This window comes from Pan troglodytes, chromosome 11, assembly GCF_028858775.2.
Source record: "Pan troglodytes isolate AG18354 chromosome 11, NHGRI_mPanTro3-v2.0_pri, whole genome shotgun sequence".
Taxonomy (NCBI): domain Eukaryota; kingdom Metazoa; phylum Chordata; class Mammalia; order Primates; family Hominidae; genus Pan; species Pan troglodytes.
The window spans coordinates 80,869,336-80,883,166 of NC_072409.2; the positions used below are offsets into that span (position 1 = coordinate 80,869,336).

The following is a 13,831-nucleotide window of genomic DNA, read 5'->3' on the forward strand; positions in this document are numbered from 1 at the left end:
GCTGAGGCAGGAGAATTGCTTGAACCCAGTAGGCGGAGGTTGCAGTGAGCCGAGATCGCACCACTGCACTCCAGTTTGGGCGAAAGAGCGAGACGCCGTCTCAAAAAAAATAAAAAAGAATGTGACTTTTGTAGAACTTGATCAAATCCAGACCCAAACGGTCCGCTCCTCGGAGAGGCCACAGATTGGCGCTGAGCTGGGCTGTCTCAGTTCTGCAAGTGTCCTGTGCTGCCATCTACCGGTGTCTGGGAAGCGTCGCCCTCCCTTATTGTATCTCCTGGGGAGAGGTGGGAGAGGGCGCCGCTTAAATTACAGAACATATGTAACTGTCATGCAGTTCATTAGACACCTGTACAAGGGAAAGGCCTCACTTTTCTCCAGCAATTGCAGGCCCTCCTAACTCCATATCAACACTCATCTCGTAAAATTCACAGATCTCGCTGACCTGCCTCAGTAGGTACAGATCTGACTCCTACTGTCCATCCCATCCCAGAACCCACACCCGCCTGCACAGCGTAGGCTTCAGAAACTGCTCAACCTCGCAGACCTGAACCCCACCGCCCAGATTCCCTCATTTTCACAGACCCCTGAGATTCCTTGCACTACCTTGCAATCCCTACGGACCTCCCCTATTAGTGCAAATGCACGCGCCCACCCAGACATCCCTACAAAGAGGTTCGAGTTCCGGCGGCAGCTCACACCGGTGCGAAAACAGCGAGATAGCCCCAACCTGGCTCAGAGCCCTCAGGCTGGTGGCTTCGGCCCTGGCTCCATCTCCCCACCTCTGCCCTGATCCGCTCCGCTCAGGCTAGCAGCCTGCCGGCCGAGGCCCCGCCCCTCTAGACTTGTCATCACAGAAGCCGCACGTGGCCGGGGTGGGACCTCAGGCGACCCGCGGCCATCACTTTGTCTCCTCCTTCCTCCATTGGGGCCGCCACCGCCAATCAGAGCCAGCGGATCCTGGTTGGAGTGCGACCGCCCGGGTGAGGCGTGAGGGAGAAGGGGCGGAAGGAGGAGGGGCTCTGAGATGGGAGGGGGATCGTGGTGGAAGGGTCCTGGCGCGACTTCTGCCAGGCTGGAATCCGAGGGGGCGGGTCCTGGTGAAAGGCGGAGAGACCGAGAGGAGGCGGGGATCGGGGGTGGGGCCTGGGAAAAGCTGAGGATCCTGGGGAAATGCAAAGAAAACGCGAAGGAGGTGCGAGGTCAGAAGGGGGCGGGGCCCGGGCTACAGGGGAGGAGCTCGAGAAATTAAACGAGGAAAGGGACAAGTCCGCAGAAGGTGGAAGGTGGGACAAGGGAGAGGGTGGGCCCGGGCGTTGCGGGGGCGGGGCTCGGACTGAAGGGGCGAGGTTTGCAGACGGAGGCTACAGCTAGGGCTGCTCAGTAACTGCCCCAACCACTACCACGTCCCCAAGTGCAACGGGACCCACGGAACTACAGGTGTGGGGCAGGGTGAGCGTGGAAGAAGGGACGCGGATGGGGGTGCGCTTTGCAGAAGATCTGGAGACTGCTGTGTGTTGAGGGAAGATACGAAGTCGCGGGAGCAGTTGGGGACTCAACTGGTGGGCAACAAGGTGCATTCTCCAGAGGCCTCTATGGGGGAAGGGCGGGAGCGCTTTGTTGTGGGGGGGTTGCGAGGTACACTGTGAGGGGGCTGTCTCTGTCTGATGTGGGGGATTGGAGGAGGTACATGAGGGGCAGGGGACATGGAGGCGCTTTGAAGGAAGGGGGGGCTGTTTAATGGAGAAGGAGTGTAGCGGTGTCGGAGGGTCTGCGGGCACTATCTAGGGGAAGGGGTTGTAGGCCCAACTTGAGGCAGGAGAACAGAACCCCCAGTACTTTGACAAAGTAACAGTTTAGGGCATTGTAGTAACTCCAGGAAGACACTTGTGTTCTGGGTTCTAAGAGCAAGGGTGTTGGGGTTAGTGGGGTGAAGAGGCCAATCTATTGCACTCCTGTCTGCTCAGCTTTTAACTCCGCCTTCTGGCCTGGGCACTCAGAGAGGAGTCAGACCCTGCTTGTCACTAGGGCTTGTGTGAATGTCTCCTCAGTCTATTTTGGATCTGTCCAGCTGAGACTGGGGTTTCTTCCCTAAGCTGAGGTCCCGGGGGACCCTTCCCCCGCTGGGTTCCTGTCAACCCCCCATCCTAGTTCCTGTTCCTCCCAGAGCCGGCCTTGGTCTCTGTCTCCCCCCTCCCCCGCCCTGCCCTGCCCTTATGCTCTGGGTGTGCTCATTTCCCACTTCCTTCCTTGCCCCAGGGCCTGGTCTGGCCTGGCCTGGCCCTTGCCCATCTAGGAGCTGTGCCCTGCCCGGTACTTTGTTATCAATGACCAGAGACCCTGGTAACCAGCGGCAGGGCTCAGACCCCACCCCCACCACTACCACCCAGGTCTCTCGCATAGACCCCAAGTGACTGGTAGCCACATTTAACCACTTGCCACAAACAGATTTTCCCCACCCTTATCCTTCTGGGTGGGGAACGCTAGGGCTTCTGTGGGAGGGGGGAAGTGGTGAGGAGTATTGAGGGTCTTCTGTCTGTTTTGAGAGGTGGGCCACGACTGTAAGCTGAACCCAGTAAGGGTTGTGAGGTTCCAGCCACAGCTAGGGGAGGAAGAGGGAGTGGCTCCCCACACTCCAGGCTTGGAAGCACTATCAGAACAGACTAGGACCTAGTTCTCTTGAGGGCTCCTCTGCTTCCCTGAGGGGATTTGATGGAGTGCTAGGGTTCTTTTTGCCCCTGGGCTGGCTGGGAGAGGGTGGGAAAGGCTTGAGTTCCACACAGTGGCTGAATGAGTGTGACAGTGTTGCTAAAAGGGGCCCCAAGCCAGCCTCCTCACACAACCACCCAGGAGCTGAGAGACTGGCTGGGGAGGGGGGTGGGTCTGCTGAGGACAGACAAAGCCCTGGGGTAGGGTGGGGTAAAAAAGGGCAGGCTGAAGCCTTTTGAGGAGGAGCTGATTGCTATGGCAACATTGCTTCCCAGACAGTCTCTCAGAGAGGGCGGGCCTAGGGCAGACTCTCCAGCTTCCTCAGGACTGGGGCGGTTTGCGTGAGTGGGTGGGGCATGAAGAGAAAGGGCATCAGTTTGCTGTGCTGAGACTGGAGGATGTAGCCTTTCTGCTTTGGTACAGGCAGCAGAGCATTCGAATGCCTGGAGCTATCCTCTGATATGGATATGAGTGAACAACAGTCATTAGAATTGTAGAGCTGCAGAGGCCCTCAGCAGTCATTGTTTATACAAACACCTCATTTTACAGGTTTGGAAATTTATGGCTAAAGAGACTGTGATTCCCCACATGTCACAGTGAAAGGGCAGAAGATAGGATCCAGATCGCCGGATTGCTGTTCACTCAGCCCAGGGCCTGTTGTTTTCTTCAGTCAATGTTTATTGAACATTGCCAGGGACTAATGTTGGCTCTGGGAATATGAGCATGAACGAAACAAAGTTGCTGCTCTCATGGAGCTTCCATTCTATTAAGGGGAGAAAGAAATTGTGGAGGGGGAGGGAGAAGTCAAGTAGTGATAACCGCTATATAAAAAAAAATAAAGCAGGGTAAATTTAGGGCAGGAAGGTAAGGCCTCTTTATTATTTATTTATTTATTTATTTATTTATTTATTTATTTTTGAGACGGAGTCTCACTCACTCTGTCGCCCAGGCTGGAGTGCGGTGGTGCAATCTTGGCTCACTGCAACCTCTGCCTCCTGAGTTCAAGTGATTCTCCTGCCTCAGCCTCCTGAGTAGCTGGGATTACAGGTGCGCGCCACCGCACTCAGCTAATTTTTGTATTTTTAGTAGAGACGGGGTTTCACCATGTTAGTCAGGCTGGTCTCGAACTCCTGAGCTTGTGATCCTCCCACTTTGGCCTCCCAAAGTGCTGGGATTACAGGCGTGAGCCACCGTACCTGGTGGTAAGTCCTCTTGGTTGTACCCTGCTGCTTTCCCAGGGTACACTGAGGCCTGGAACATCTTTGATCCTTCACCCTGAACTATTGTCCTCTGACCTTTGTAGGTAACCAAGGCCTGGCCTATGGTAGTGGCAGAAAGATAGAATAAGGTGGGGTTGCTAAGGGATTATTTTTTTCCTACAGTGTTCTATGTCTCTGTTTTCCTCGTAAGTTTTTATTAAGGCAAGTAGGCTCTTACATTGATACACTGTAATTTTGACAAGGGCGTTGAAAATTTCCTTAATCCTGTTCCTTACACTAGGGAACCGGCAAGGAAGTCAGCCCAAGGGAACTGGGTTCTTATTCAGAGTTTTCCTCTTGAAAAGGGTGGTCTAGGGTGAGGTAAGGAGAAGGGAGCTTAGAGGGACTGTTACTTGCTTGTGTCTCCCAAGTCTAGGACTGAGGGACTAGGGGGAAGAGGAAGGAGCCTCTTTTTACTATCTAGTGATATAACCTCAGGGCCCTGGGGGGGTCCACAGCACAGGCAAGGCAGAAACAAGGACCTTGGGCTCTCTGTGGCCTCTGAACTGTAGAAGAATGGACTTTCCCTCTTTGGCTCTGGTGTTTGCCTCCTGCTTCTGTGAAGGCCCAGGAGAAAAAGCCTCCTAAGTCCCAAATTGTCCGACTTGCTGACAAGTGCAGAGGGCAGGGTAGACAGGACTATTGATTTTCTTAGTTTACCTCTAGAGTACCCTCTAGAAAGTGTCTTTGAATGCTCAATCCTTGCAAAGGTTTCCATCCTGGTCATTTAAAGAATAGGAGGATAAGGGTTAGGGATGCCGGTTCTGCTGCCATTTGATTTGACTGGGTCTGAACTGGGCTGGGGCCCAGTGACTCAGTGGGAGGGTGGATAGTTTTGAGGGAGCTGTGAGTCATGGGGTTGAGCTACATCACAAGAGTTGGGCTCATTTCCCCCATTCTGGGCAGAAGCTCTCCTATCCCACTTCCCTGTATGCTCTGTCTCCTTGAACATGGGCCTGTGAGTAGAAAGAGTGCTGGCAGAAGGGATGGGCCAGGCTGATCTCAGAAAGGGAGTTCAGAGGCACAAAGAATAATGCTGGTCCCTGAAATTAAAATGTATCCCTATCTTAGGAATCCGTGGGGCTCCTCTAAAGAAGGCAAAAGAACATCAGTTTAAGAGTAAGAGAGGGAAAAGTACCACTTCTTAGCATGGAAGGAGATAGGGTCCCACCTCAGGCCTTTTTCTTCTCTGGCATGGAGGAAGCTTCCTGGGCTTCACTAGTTCTCCAGCTCTGAAGCTTTGGTTTGGAAGGTGGGGAAAGACAAGTGGGAGTGAGGTATTTGGGGTCTGAGGTCTGGTATAGACAGCAGGCAGACTTTGAGGGTTGTCAAACCGTATCTTTAAAGCCCTCGGGCTTCCTATTAATCGTCCTGGAAGGAGGAAGGGCGGGGGAGTAGGGTGGAGGGGTAAGATGTGGAAGGCCTACGCCTTTGAAAGGGTTAAATGGCAGGGCAGGGTGTTGCTTTGGACTCCGGCAGCCGTCGGGTTAAGGAGAAGGGCGGAGCGACCTTGGGTAGGCCTACCCCCTTATGGACCAATAGGCGTGTGCCTCTTGGAGGGGGCGTGCCTCGCACTTGAGGTCGCGGGGAGGCTGGCTTCCTATGGACCAATGAGCATGGTCGCTTTCCAGGGAGGGCGTAGCCTGAGGGGGGCGTGGCGGCCGTGGCCGCCGCGCCGCGGGTGGTGGGGCGCTGGGCGGGGCGGGCGGCCCCATCAGCTGGTAGGAAATGGCCTGTGAGTCAGAGGGGCAGCGGAGCCGGGGCGGCCCCGGGGAGGGACCGTCGCAGGGAGGGGCGCGGCAGCGGCTGGGGGGCTGCGGGCGCCAGGGCCCGCTAGTGTTGCACGCGAAGCTGAACAGCGAAGAGCCTAGCAGAGCAGGGCTCAGCCTGAGCCACCCTTTGTCTGGGTTGGGGGCCCGTGGCAGGGAGGACCGGGGATCCAAGGGGAGGGACCGGGACGGGACGGGACGGGACTGGACGGAAGGGCCCGGAGCAGCGGCCACCTCCGCGGAGCCAATTTGGGAGCGGGGTGAGTGTGCTAGAGGGAAAGAGCAAATCTCCGAAGCTCCAGTATAGTATGGGGCCTGTCCCAGGCTGTGGGGAGGAGAGGAGTGAGAAGGGACCTGGGAGGCTGGGCAGGGGGTAAAGGATCGTCCAGAACAAGGAGTCCAGGAGTCAGGTGAGTCTGCCTGGCTTAGTTTAGAGAGGCTGCTAAGGTCTGCTCTCTCCCCTCTGAAGATAGAGGGCTCTAGGCTGGGGGCCGAGGGGTTGGTAAGAGAGAAGAGGTCGACCTTCCTACCCACAGTGGTGGTCCGTGGGAACAGCCCCCCTAGCTTGTGTGGATGTATGTAGGGACAAAATAGAGAGCAGCTGGCAGCAGTTCTCTTTGCATAGGATGAGGGTGGAAAGCACATGGATAGGAATTCATCCTGTCACTCTCCTTGATCATGGTAGAAATGGAAATCTTTAATACTGAAGGGAAGGGGAGAATGAGCCTCGAAGCTGATACCTATACCAATACCCACCTCCCAGGCCTCAAAAGTGTCTAAAGGTACAGACGTATTCTGGGACTTGTTTTTGCTGGCCTTGCTCCCTCGGCATGTTGGGAGCTGTAGTCCTTGCCAGCCACAGCCTGGCACAGCTGTTTGATGCCAGCTGCTGCCCACCCCCTGAACGAAGAGTGAGGCTTGGCCTACTCTGCCCTGCCCCCCTCCCCTGCAGTCCTGCCCCATGAGTCAGCTTGAAGCCATGGTCTAGAGCCAGACTGGCTGGGTGGCAGGGGAGTGAATATAAGAGCGTCTTGTTGACAGGGTGGGAACTGAGAGGGCTCTGGGGTTAATGAGCAGATGCCAGGTATGCTGGGGTCAAGTAGGGCATCATGTCATCCCCTGGCTTCCCCAGGGCAAGGGGTCAAGAGGGCAACTGGGATGACCTGGAAGTGGTGGTGCTAGGGAAAAGGCCCCTCCTGAATCTCTGTGGCTTGGGTGGAGGAAAGAAGGGTAGAAATTAGTGTAGGTTGTACCTTCTGACAAGGTTGGTTGCAGGTAGGATAGTGCAGGTTGCCATTGGTGTTCTGCCCTTTCCAGCCATCCCGCCCACCACAGGGAACCAGGATTTTCTTAGGGATCCCAATTCTTAGGAGAACTTGGTGAAATGGGATAGTGGGGTACAATGATGGGAACTTGGTGTAGGAGAGCTTTTCAGTCCCTGGGTACAAATCTCTCCTTTCTGCCTGCTCCCCACCCCCACCTCTGTTCCTGATTCTCCCTTGTACAATTAATCTCTCTGCTTCTCTCATCTGGGAAATTTTTCTCTCCACTGTCAGGACTGCTGCCCAGATGTCTGGGACTTGCATTCTACTTTTTTTGAGCCCTGCTGTGTGCTTACCCCTGTACTTGGGGTTGGATGGAGGGGTGGGACACAGATCTGTCCTCAGGAACTCTATGGTCGGTCTAGAAGATGCCTTACCCACAGGAGTGAGCAGAACTGTTAGTGAGCTTACAGGAAGTAGTAACACTGCCATAGGTGAGGTCTCAGAGAAGGGAGAGGTGCTTATGGTCTGGGGTGGACAGAGCAGACTTTCTGGAGGAGATGGCATTTGACCTATCCAAGGAGGAAAAGTCTTGGGTAGGCATTCAAAGGGCACTCCTTGAAGGGGAAAGAGCACTGTGAATGTCAGACAGCAAAAGAGAAGGCTGACCCTGGGGGCAGTTGGCTTTCAACTTGACATTCCCCTCACCCTAGTATGGGCTGGAATAGTTAGTGAAGACCATCTTATGCACCAGTGGTTTGGGGTTTTGGTGTTGGCTGTGTGAGCACTGGGGGAGGGGCGTGGAGAGGTACTCCCTAGTTGCTTCCAGCTGACTGACTGCTGCGGCCTTATCTCTAGTTTGCAGGGCCTTGCAGGAGGGCCCTGGAAAGTGCCTTCTGGCAGTGACCCCTTCCCCTTCCCCTTGTTGTTTTTGGTCGGATTTGTTGCCTCTTGTTAAAGAGACAGGCTGCTGGAGGCAATTTGGAGTTCAGGGCTGAAGGGCCAGCTCTGAGCTGACTTGAGGTTTGTACCTCTGAGGACCGCTGATGGGGTGTAACTGTGTGTGAGACCTCTGCCCTTAGTACCCTAGGATGGCACTTGTCCCTTTGGAGATAGACATATAAGAAGGAGTTGTGCAATTTGGTGGCTTTGAGTAAGAAAGCTGAATTCTTCCCCTGGCCGCCTCTCAGCTGGCATGGTCTCTTGGATCTTGGGGGTCTCTCATCCCTTCCTCCATGTAGGGCAGGAGTCCTCAAATGGTGGCCCTGACAAGTAGTTATTCTACCTCAACTCACTTGTCACATCCTTATTATACTGAGCCAAGACCTGCCTCTTTGACTCCTTAGGTAGCCCAACTCTGCCATCTGGGCCCTGGACCCTAAGCCTACCCTTTCTGTTCCTGAAGAGCCTCTCACATGGGAGAAGGATGTCCTGGAGTGTACTATATTAGCCTATAATTGGTGACAGGCCTTACCGCTGGCTCCAGTGATCCTGGCTTATGTCTGTTCTTCTCTCCTCAGGGTCCTGCTGAGCTCAGGAGCTGCACGGAATGGTGGCAGTCACCTTGCCAGTGCAGCAGGCATGGATCAGACTGCAAGCTAGGGGCACGAGGCATCAGTTGGGAAGAGGGGACGCACAGCTAGGCTTGAGGCCTCTTCATCGGGGTAAGTACCAGGGAGAAGGGGGGGAAGTGTGTCCAGTAAGAAGCCTGAGCTAAACCTGTCACCCTCTCAGGAGTTCTGAGAGTGATCTCTATATTCCATTAGTCCATCCAGGGATTTGTACACATTCATCCTTGGGAACCCATCAAAGTCACCCCTTTAGGCAAGGAGAGGGTCTGAAACTCAGCTGGAAGGAAGAAGACTCATTGATTCCCCTGACCACCTTTTCTTCTCTTCTCTTACACAGATGTCCCCAGGCCCCCCAGCCCAGGCCCAGCATAAAGGCCGTGTTGGGGGGCCCCCCTGACCCAAGGGGGGCTTCATGCGCCACGTGCAGGCGGAGCTGTCTCCATCCTCAGAGCCGGAGGCTGGCCCTTCACAGCCTCCAGTCAGGCAGGGGGCCCTCCAGGGTGGCCTGCTCATGGGCTACAGCCCAGCAGGGGGGGCGACATCCCCCGGGGTCTACCAGGTATCCATCTTTTCCCCTCCGGCTGGTACCTCTGAGCCTCATAGGGCCCTGAAACGACAAGCCCCACCCACTGAGGGTCCCCGGGAGCTGAAGAGAGGCCCTGGGCTGGGGGCCAGAGAGGGACTACCCCCTGAAGAACCATCTACTGTGGGGCTCTTGGGCCCAGAGGGACCGGGGCTGGGACTAGGTGTGGCCAGCCAACATTTCTCCCACCGTGGCCTCTGTGTTGTAGAACAGAGAAGTAGTGTCACCTCATCTTGGACTTCAGGGGCCTGGAGTCCCCCCTGCCCCCCATCAAATGCTCCCTGCAATACTTTGCACACCAGAGACTGGGCCTCCCCAGATCCAGGGGGACAGGGGTCCCTGGGGGAGTCCCCAGGGCCAGCCCCTCCAGGCCAGCTGCACACATTTGACACTGATTTGCACAGTCTTGCACAAATAGGGGGTAAGAGCCCAGTGGCTGGGGTGGGCAATGGGGGTAGCCTCTGGCCTAGGGAGTCCCCTGGCCCTGCCAATGGGCACAGTCCCGAGCACACACCCCCTGGCCCTGGACCCCCAGGCCCCTGCCCCACCAAGCGAAGGCTGCTTCCTGCTGGAGAAGCCCCAGATGTCAGCTCTGAGGAAGAGGGGCCAGCCCCTCGGAGGCGCCGGGGATCCCTGGGCCACCCTACTGCTGCCAACAGTTCTGATGCCAAAGCCACACCCTTCTGGAGCCACCTGCTGCCTGGGCCCAAAGAGCCTGTTTTGGTAAGCCGATAAAGGACCTCATTTACTCTTTTTTTACTTTTTTTTTTTTTTTGAGATGGGATCTCACTCCATCACTGCTGGAGTGCAGTGGCACAATCTCAGCTGACTGCAACCTCCTCCTCCCAGGCTCAAGCGATCCTCCAACCTCAGCCTCCCAAGTATCTGGGACCACAGGCACATGACATTGCACCCAGCTAATTTTTGGTATTTTTGGTAGAAATGGGGTTTCGCCATGTTGCCCAAGCTGGTCTCGAACTCCTGAGCTCAAATCATCGACCCACCTTGGCCTTCTAAAGTGTTGTGATTACAGGCGTGAGCCACTGCGCCTGTCCTTCATGTACTCTTAAGTGGATATTTGTGTGGGTACAGGTGGAGGCCTAGGGGGCAGGGTGTTCCTTTGAGAGTTTGTGATGAGCTTCTGCCCCAAAACATACATGGCCTTCACCCTGTCTCTTTTCCCAATCATTTCTCTCCGTAGGACCCAACAGACTGCGGTCCCATGGGGCGGAGGCTGAAAGGAGCCCGTCGCCTGAAGCTGTAAGTGACCAGCTTTTTCCTCTACCCTGTCCCTGAGAATGGGGGCAGAAGTCTGTAATCTTTCCAGCATCCTAGTAGGGGACCCCAGGGCAGAAGCCCTACATAGTGGCAGAGGGTGGAGTCCAAGGGCATAAGCAGGAATCCCAGAATACCTCAAGCCAACCCCCTGTGTTTCCCTTCCTCTACCAGGAGCCCCCTTCGAAGCCTCCGGAAGGGGCCAGGCCTGCTGAGCCCCCCCAGTGCCTCCCCTGTTCCTACCCCTGCTGTCAGCCGTACCCTGCTGGGCAACTTTGAGGTAGCTCCCGTTGGGGTTTGTGATTGCTGGGGTCCTGGGAGAGGTGGGATGGTGGAATGTGGCTTGGATGGATAAGGAAAAGAATTGGCATCTCTCTCATCATGTGTTTTCCCTACCCTAATCCCAGGAATCACTGCTGCGAGGACGTTTTGCACCATCTGGCCACATTGAGGGCTTCACAGCAGAAATTGGAGCTAGTGGGTCATACTGCCCCCAGCATGTCACGCTGCCTGTCACTGTCACATTCTTTGATGTTTCTGAGCAAAATGCCCCGGCTCCCTTCCTGGTATGCCTTGACTCCAACCCCAAAGTCAGCTCATCAGGAGGATGAGGATTTGGGGGCGGGGCCAGGGGGCAAGAGGTATTTCTTACTTATTCCTCACCTAGAAGTGAGTCAGGGCCAGGTGAGGAGAACTCTAGTGTAGGGCAGGGGCAGGTTCAGGGTGAGAGCTTATGGAGAGGGACATGTGTTTAGGGCCCAGGGTTTTCCTAGTCCCCACCTTGACTGATGGCTCCCTGGCCTTCCAGGGCATCGTGGATCTGAACCCCTTGGGGAGGAAGGGTTACAGCGTGCCCAAGGTGGGCACCGTCCAAGTGGTGAGTTTGCCCTGAGGGAGTGGGAGTGGGGAGAGAGGAAAGCAGCCCTCAGGCCCTACCAACCTTGACTGTCCTGTCCCTAGACCTTATTTAACCCCAACCAGACTGTGGTAAAGATGTTCCTCGTGACCTTTGACTTCTCGGACATGCCTGCTGCCCACATGACCTTCCTGCGCCATCGCCTCTCTTTGGTGCCTGTGGGTGAGGAGGGAAATGCTAACCCCACCCACCGCCTCCTCTGCTACTTGCTGCACCTCAGGTGAGGAGAGGGCCCAGGGATGGCTGGGGAGGCCCAGGTATCCCCTCCCTGAAGAGGACCTCTCCTTGCTTCGATACTGTCCGGATTCTTGCTTAGTTTATTTTTAAATTTTTATGTATGTATGTACGTATATATGTATGTATTTATTTATTTTCAGAGATGGGGTCTCGCTATGTTGCTTAGGCTGGTCTCCAACTCCTGGGCTCAAGCAGTCCTCCCACCTGGGTCTCCCAAAGCACTGGAATTACAGGCATGAGCCACTGAACCCAGCCTGGATTCTTACGTTGATCACATTGTCCTCCTCCAGGTTCCGGAGCTCCCGCTCAGGCCGCTTAAGCCTGCATGGAGATATCCGCCTGCTTTTTTCCCGTCGGAGCCTGGAGCTGGACACAGGGCTCCCCTACGAACTGCAGGCTGTGACCGAGGCCCCTCATAATCCACGTTATTCACCTTTGCCCTGATTGCCAGCACTCTGAACCCATGCGGGCTAATGACCTGCCCATCCTGCTCCATCTTAGAGAACATATATGGAGAGACAGGAAGAGACCCTTCAGGCTTGAATTAAAGCCCTCACCATGCTCACACCCAAATGGATTATTTGGGTGTTTAAAGCTTCTGATTCTTACTACACCCTGCCCTACTTCGGGTACTCCATGTGCCTGTCCCCTCCCTTGGGTTTCCCAGGCCAGCTTAGGTAGTAGGGAGGAACCAGAGCTACCCTGAGATTTTCTCAAGTTCCCAGGCAAGTTATGCCAGCGTTGCCTCCCTGTCCTGGGCAGGGGCCACTTATTATTTTATTTATTTTTAATTTATAATTTATTCAAATTGGATTGCCTTGGTAACCTCCCACACCTGATAATTGGCATCACTCCTCCCCGCTTCCCACTCTCAGATATTGCTCCAACCTCAGGAGTTGAAGAGGCTTATGCGGTGGGGGCAGGAGGAGAACTGCTCTCCCTCAGCTGAGGGAAGAGGGGCTATTCCAGAGGGACTGAGTCAGTAGCCAAAGACTCAGCTTCCCCTGTCCTTCCCCTAGTCCCTTCACTTCCCCTACCCTCTGACCTATCTCTGAAAGCCAAGTTATGCGTATGTGTGTGTGCACAAGCTTGTCTTTGTGTGGTATGTGTTTGTGAGTGTGCATGTATGCACACACACAGGGGTTAACCACCCCTCACCTAGGGCTCCAGACTCCAATTGTCCCTCTCCTCCTACCTGTGTCTCCTTGCTTTGGGGTCCTGACTGAAGAAGGTGTCCAGGGGGCAGAGTCAGGGCCAAGCACTGGGGTGCCTCCTCTCACCTGGCCAGACTCTGACCCACCTACCTCAGCTGGGGTGAGGGGCACCCCTCAAACTCAGTCATGTGGTTCCAAACTACCCCATTCCCCACTCCAGACTCTGACCCAGCCTCAGTCCCAACTCCTGGGGCTGGGCTGAGGGGAACAAGCATTTGCTGAAACTTGAAAAAACAAAGCAAATCAAAAACAGGAAAAAATTGTACCTGGTACTTTTTTTTAGAAAAAAAGATTAAAACAGAAAGAATAAATTCTTGTTGGAAACTTGAACTAAGCTCTACTTTTGTTGTTGTTGTTGGGGAGAGGGTGTGAAGGGGGATGGAGGGCCTTCCTGGAGCTGGGACTCAGCCCTTTCTACCAGAGAGGCAACAGGCCTGGGCCCATGAGGTCTTAGGCTAGTCCCTGCTGATTCCTGGGGCCTGGTTTTTCTCCTTTCGGAGGGGTTGGTGGGTAAAGTTCAGCCGTAGAAGCTGAACTCTGAATTGTAGATCAGGATTCTAATACTGGTTCTATTAATGACTTTAGCCCCTCAGAACTTCAGTGCCCTCATATGTAAAATGGAGGTGACTACGGAGGTCTCTTGACTACCAGAGCATTAGGGATGTGGGCAAGGTGACATGCTCCAGACAAGGTTGAACGTTGAGGCTGTTTGCTGGACTCTGTATTTAAGACCGGGCATAACAAACCTTGCTTGGGAAGACAGGGAAGGAGCTGCAGTGTCTTTGAGGAAAGAAGGGAGGGGAAAATCTCGGCCCAATCGCCAGGCAATGTTAGGCCCAGTTTCCATGGCAACAGGATTGGGGTCAGTCCCCAGTGGGAGTCCTGGGCACAACACAGCAGGACTACCAGAGAATATCACTATGGCAACCATGGCAACGAGTCAGCTCCAATCCACTAGTCGCTATGGTGACAGATGGGGGCGATTCTACGCTCTGGTGGGCAAACTTGAGTCTCGGGTGAGGACGAAGAATTCAGT

At 54.8% G+C, this 13,831-nt stretch overlaps 1 protein-coding gene across 9 annotated transcripts; it reads left to right on the forward strand.

The window, feature by feature from the left end:
- Positions 1-841: 841 nt before the first annotated feature.
- On the forward strand, positions 842-13,125 carry ATOSB (atos homolog B). Of its 9 annotated transcripts, none has more exons than XM_063788642.1 (10): positions 1,275-1,440; positions 8,520-8,663; positions 8,908-9,574; positions 9,689-9,876; positions 10,355-10,413; positions 10,603-10,708; positions 10,836-10,994; positions 11,237-11,305; positions 11,389-11,564; positions 11,872-13,125. In XM_063788642.1, exons 3-10 carry the CDS (start codon positions 8,983-8,985, stop codon positions 12,023-12,025), a joined length of 1,503 nt encoding a protein of 500 aa, XP_063644712.1. In that variant the 5' UTR covers positions 1,275-1,440; positions 8,520-8,663; positions 8,908-8,982; the 3' UTR covers positions 12,026-13,125. The 9 variants fall into 9 exon arrangements, with proteins under 9 accessions (XP_009454833.2, XP_009454828.2, XP_009454831.2 ...); XM_063788641.1 differs by having other exon boundaries at positions 1,327-1,574; XM_063788643.1 differs by lacking the exon at positions 1,275-1,440 and adding an exon at positions 5,645-5,703.
- The last annotated feature ends 706 nt before the right edge of the window (positions 13,126-13,831 follow it).

What these genes read in the sequence shown, in the direction of transcription:
- ATOSB (XM_009456558.4), top strand. Translation starts at nt 8,983, where the DNA reads ATGCGCCACGTGCAGGCGGAGCTGTCTCCATCCTCAGAGCCGGAGGCT. An exon ending in GGAGCCCGTCGCCTGAAGCT is followed by an intron (nt 10,414 to 10,602) that starts GTAAGTGACCAG and finishes TTCCTCTACCAG; the next exon opens with GAGCCCCCTTCGAAGCCTCC. An exon ending in TGCTACTTGCTGCACCTCAG is followed by an intron (nt 11,565 to 11,871) that starts GTGAGGAGAGGG and finishes GTCCTCCTCCAG; the next exon opens with GTTCCGGAGCTCCCGCTCAG.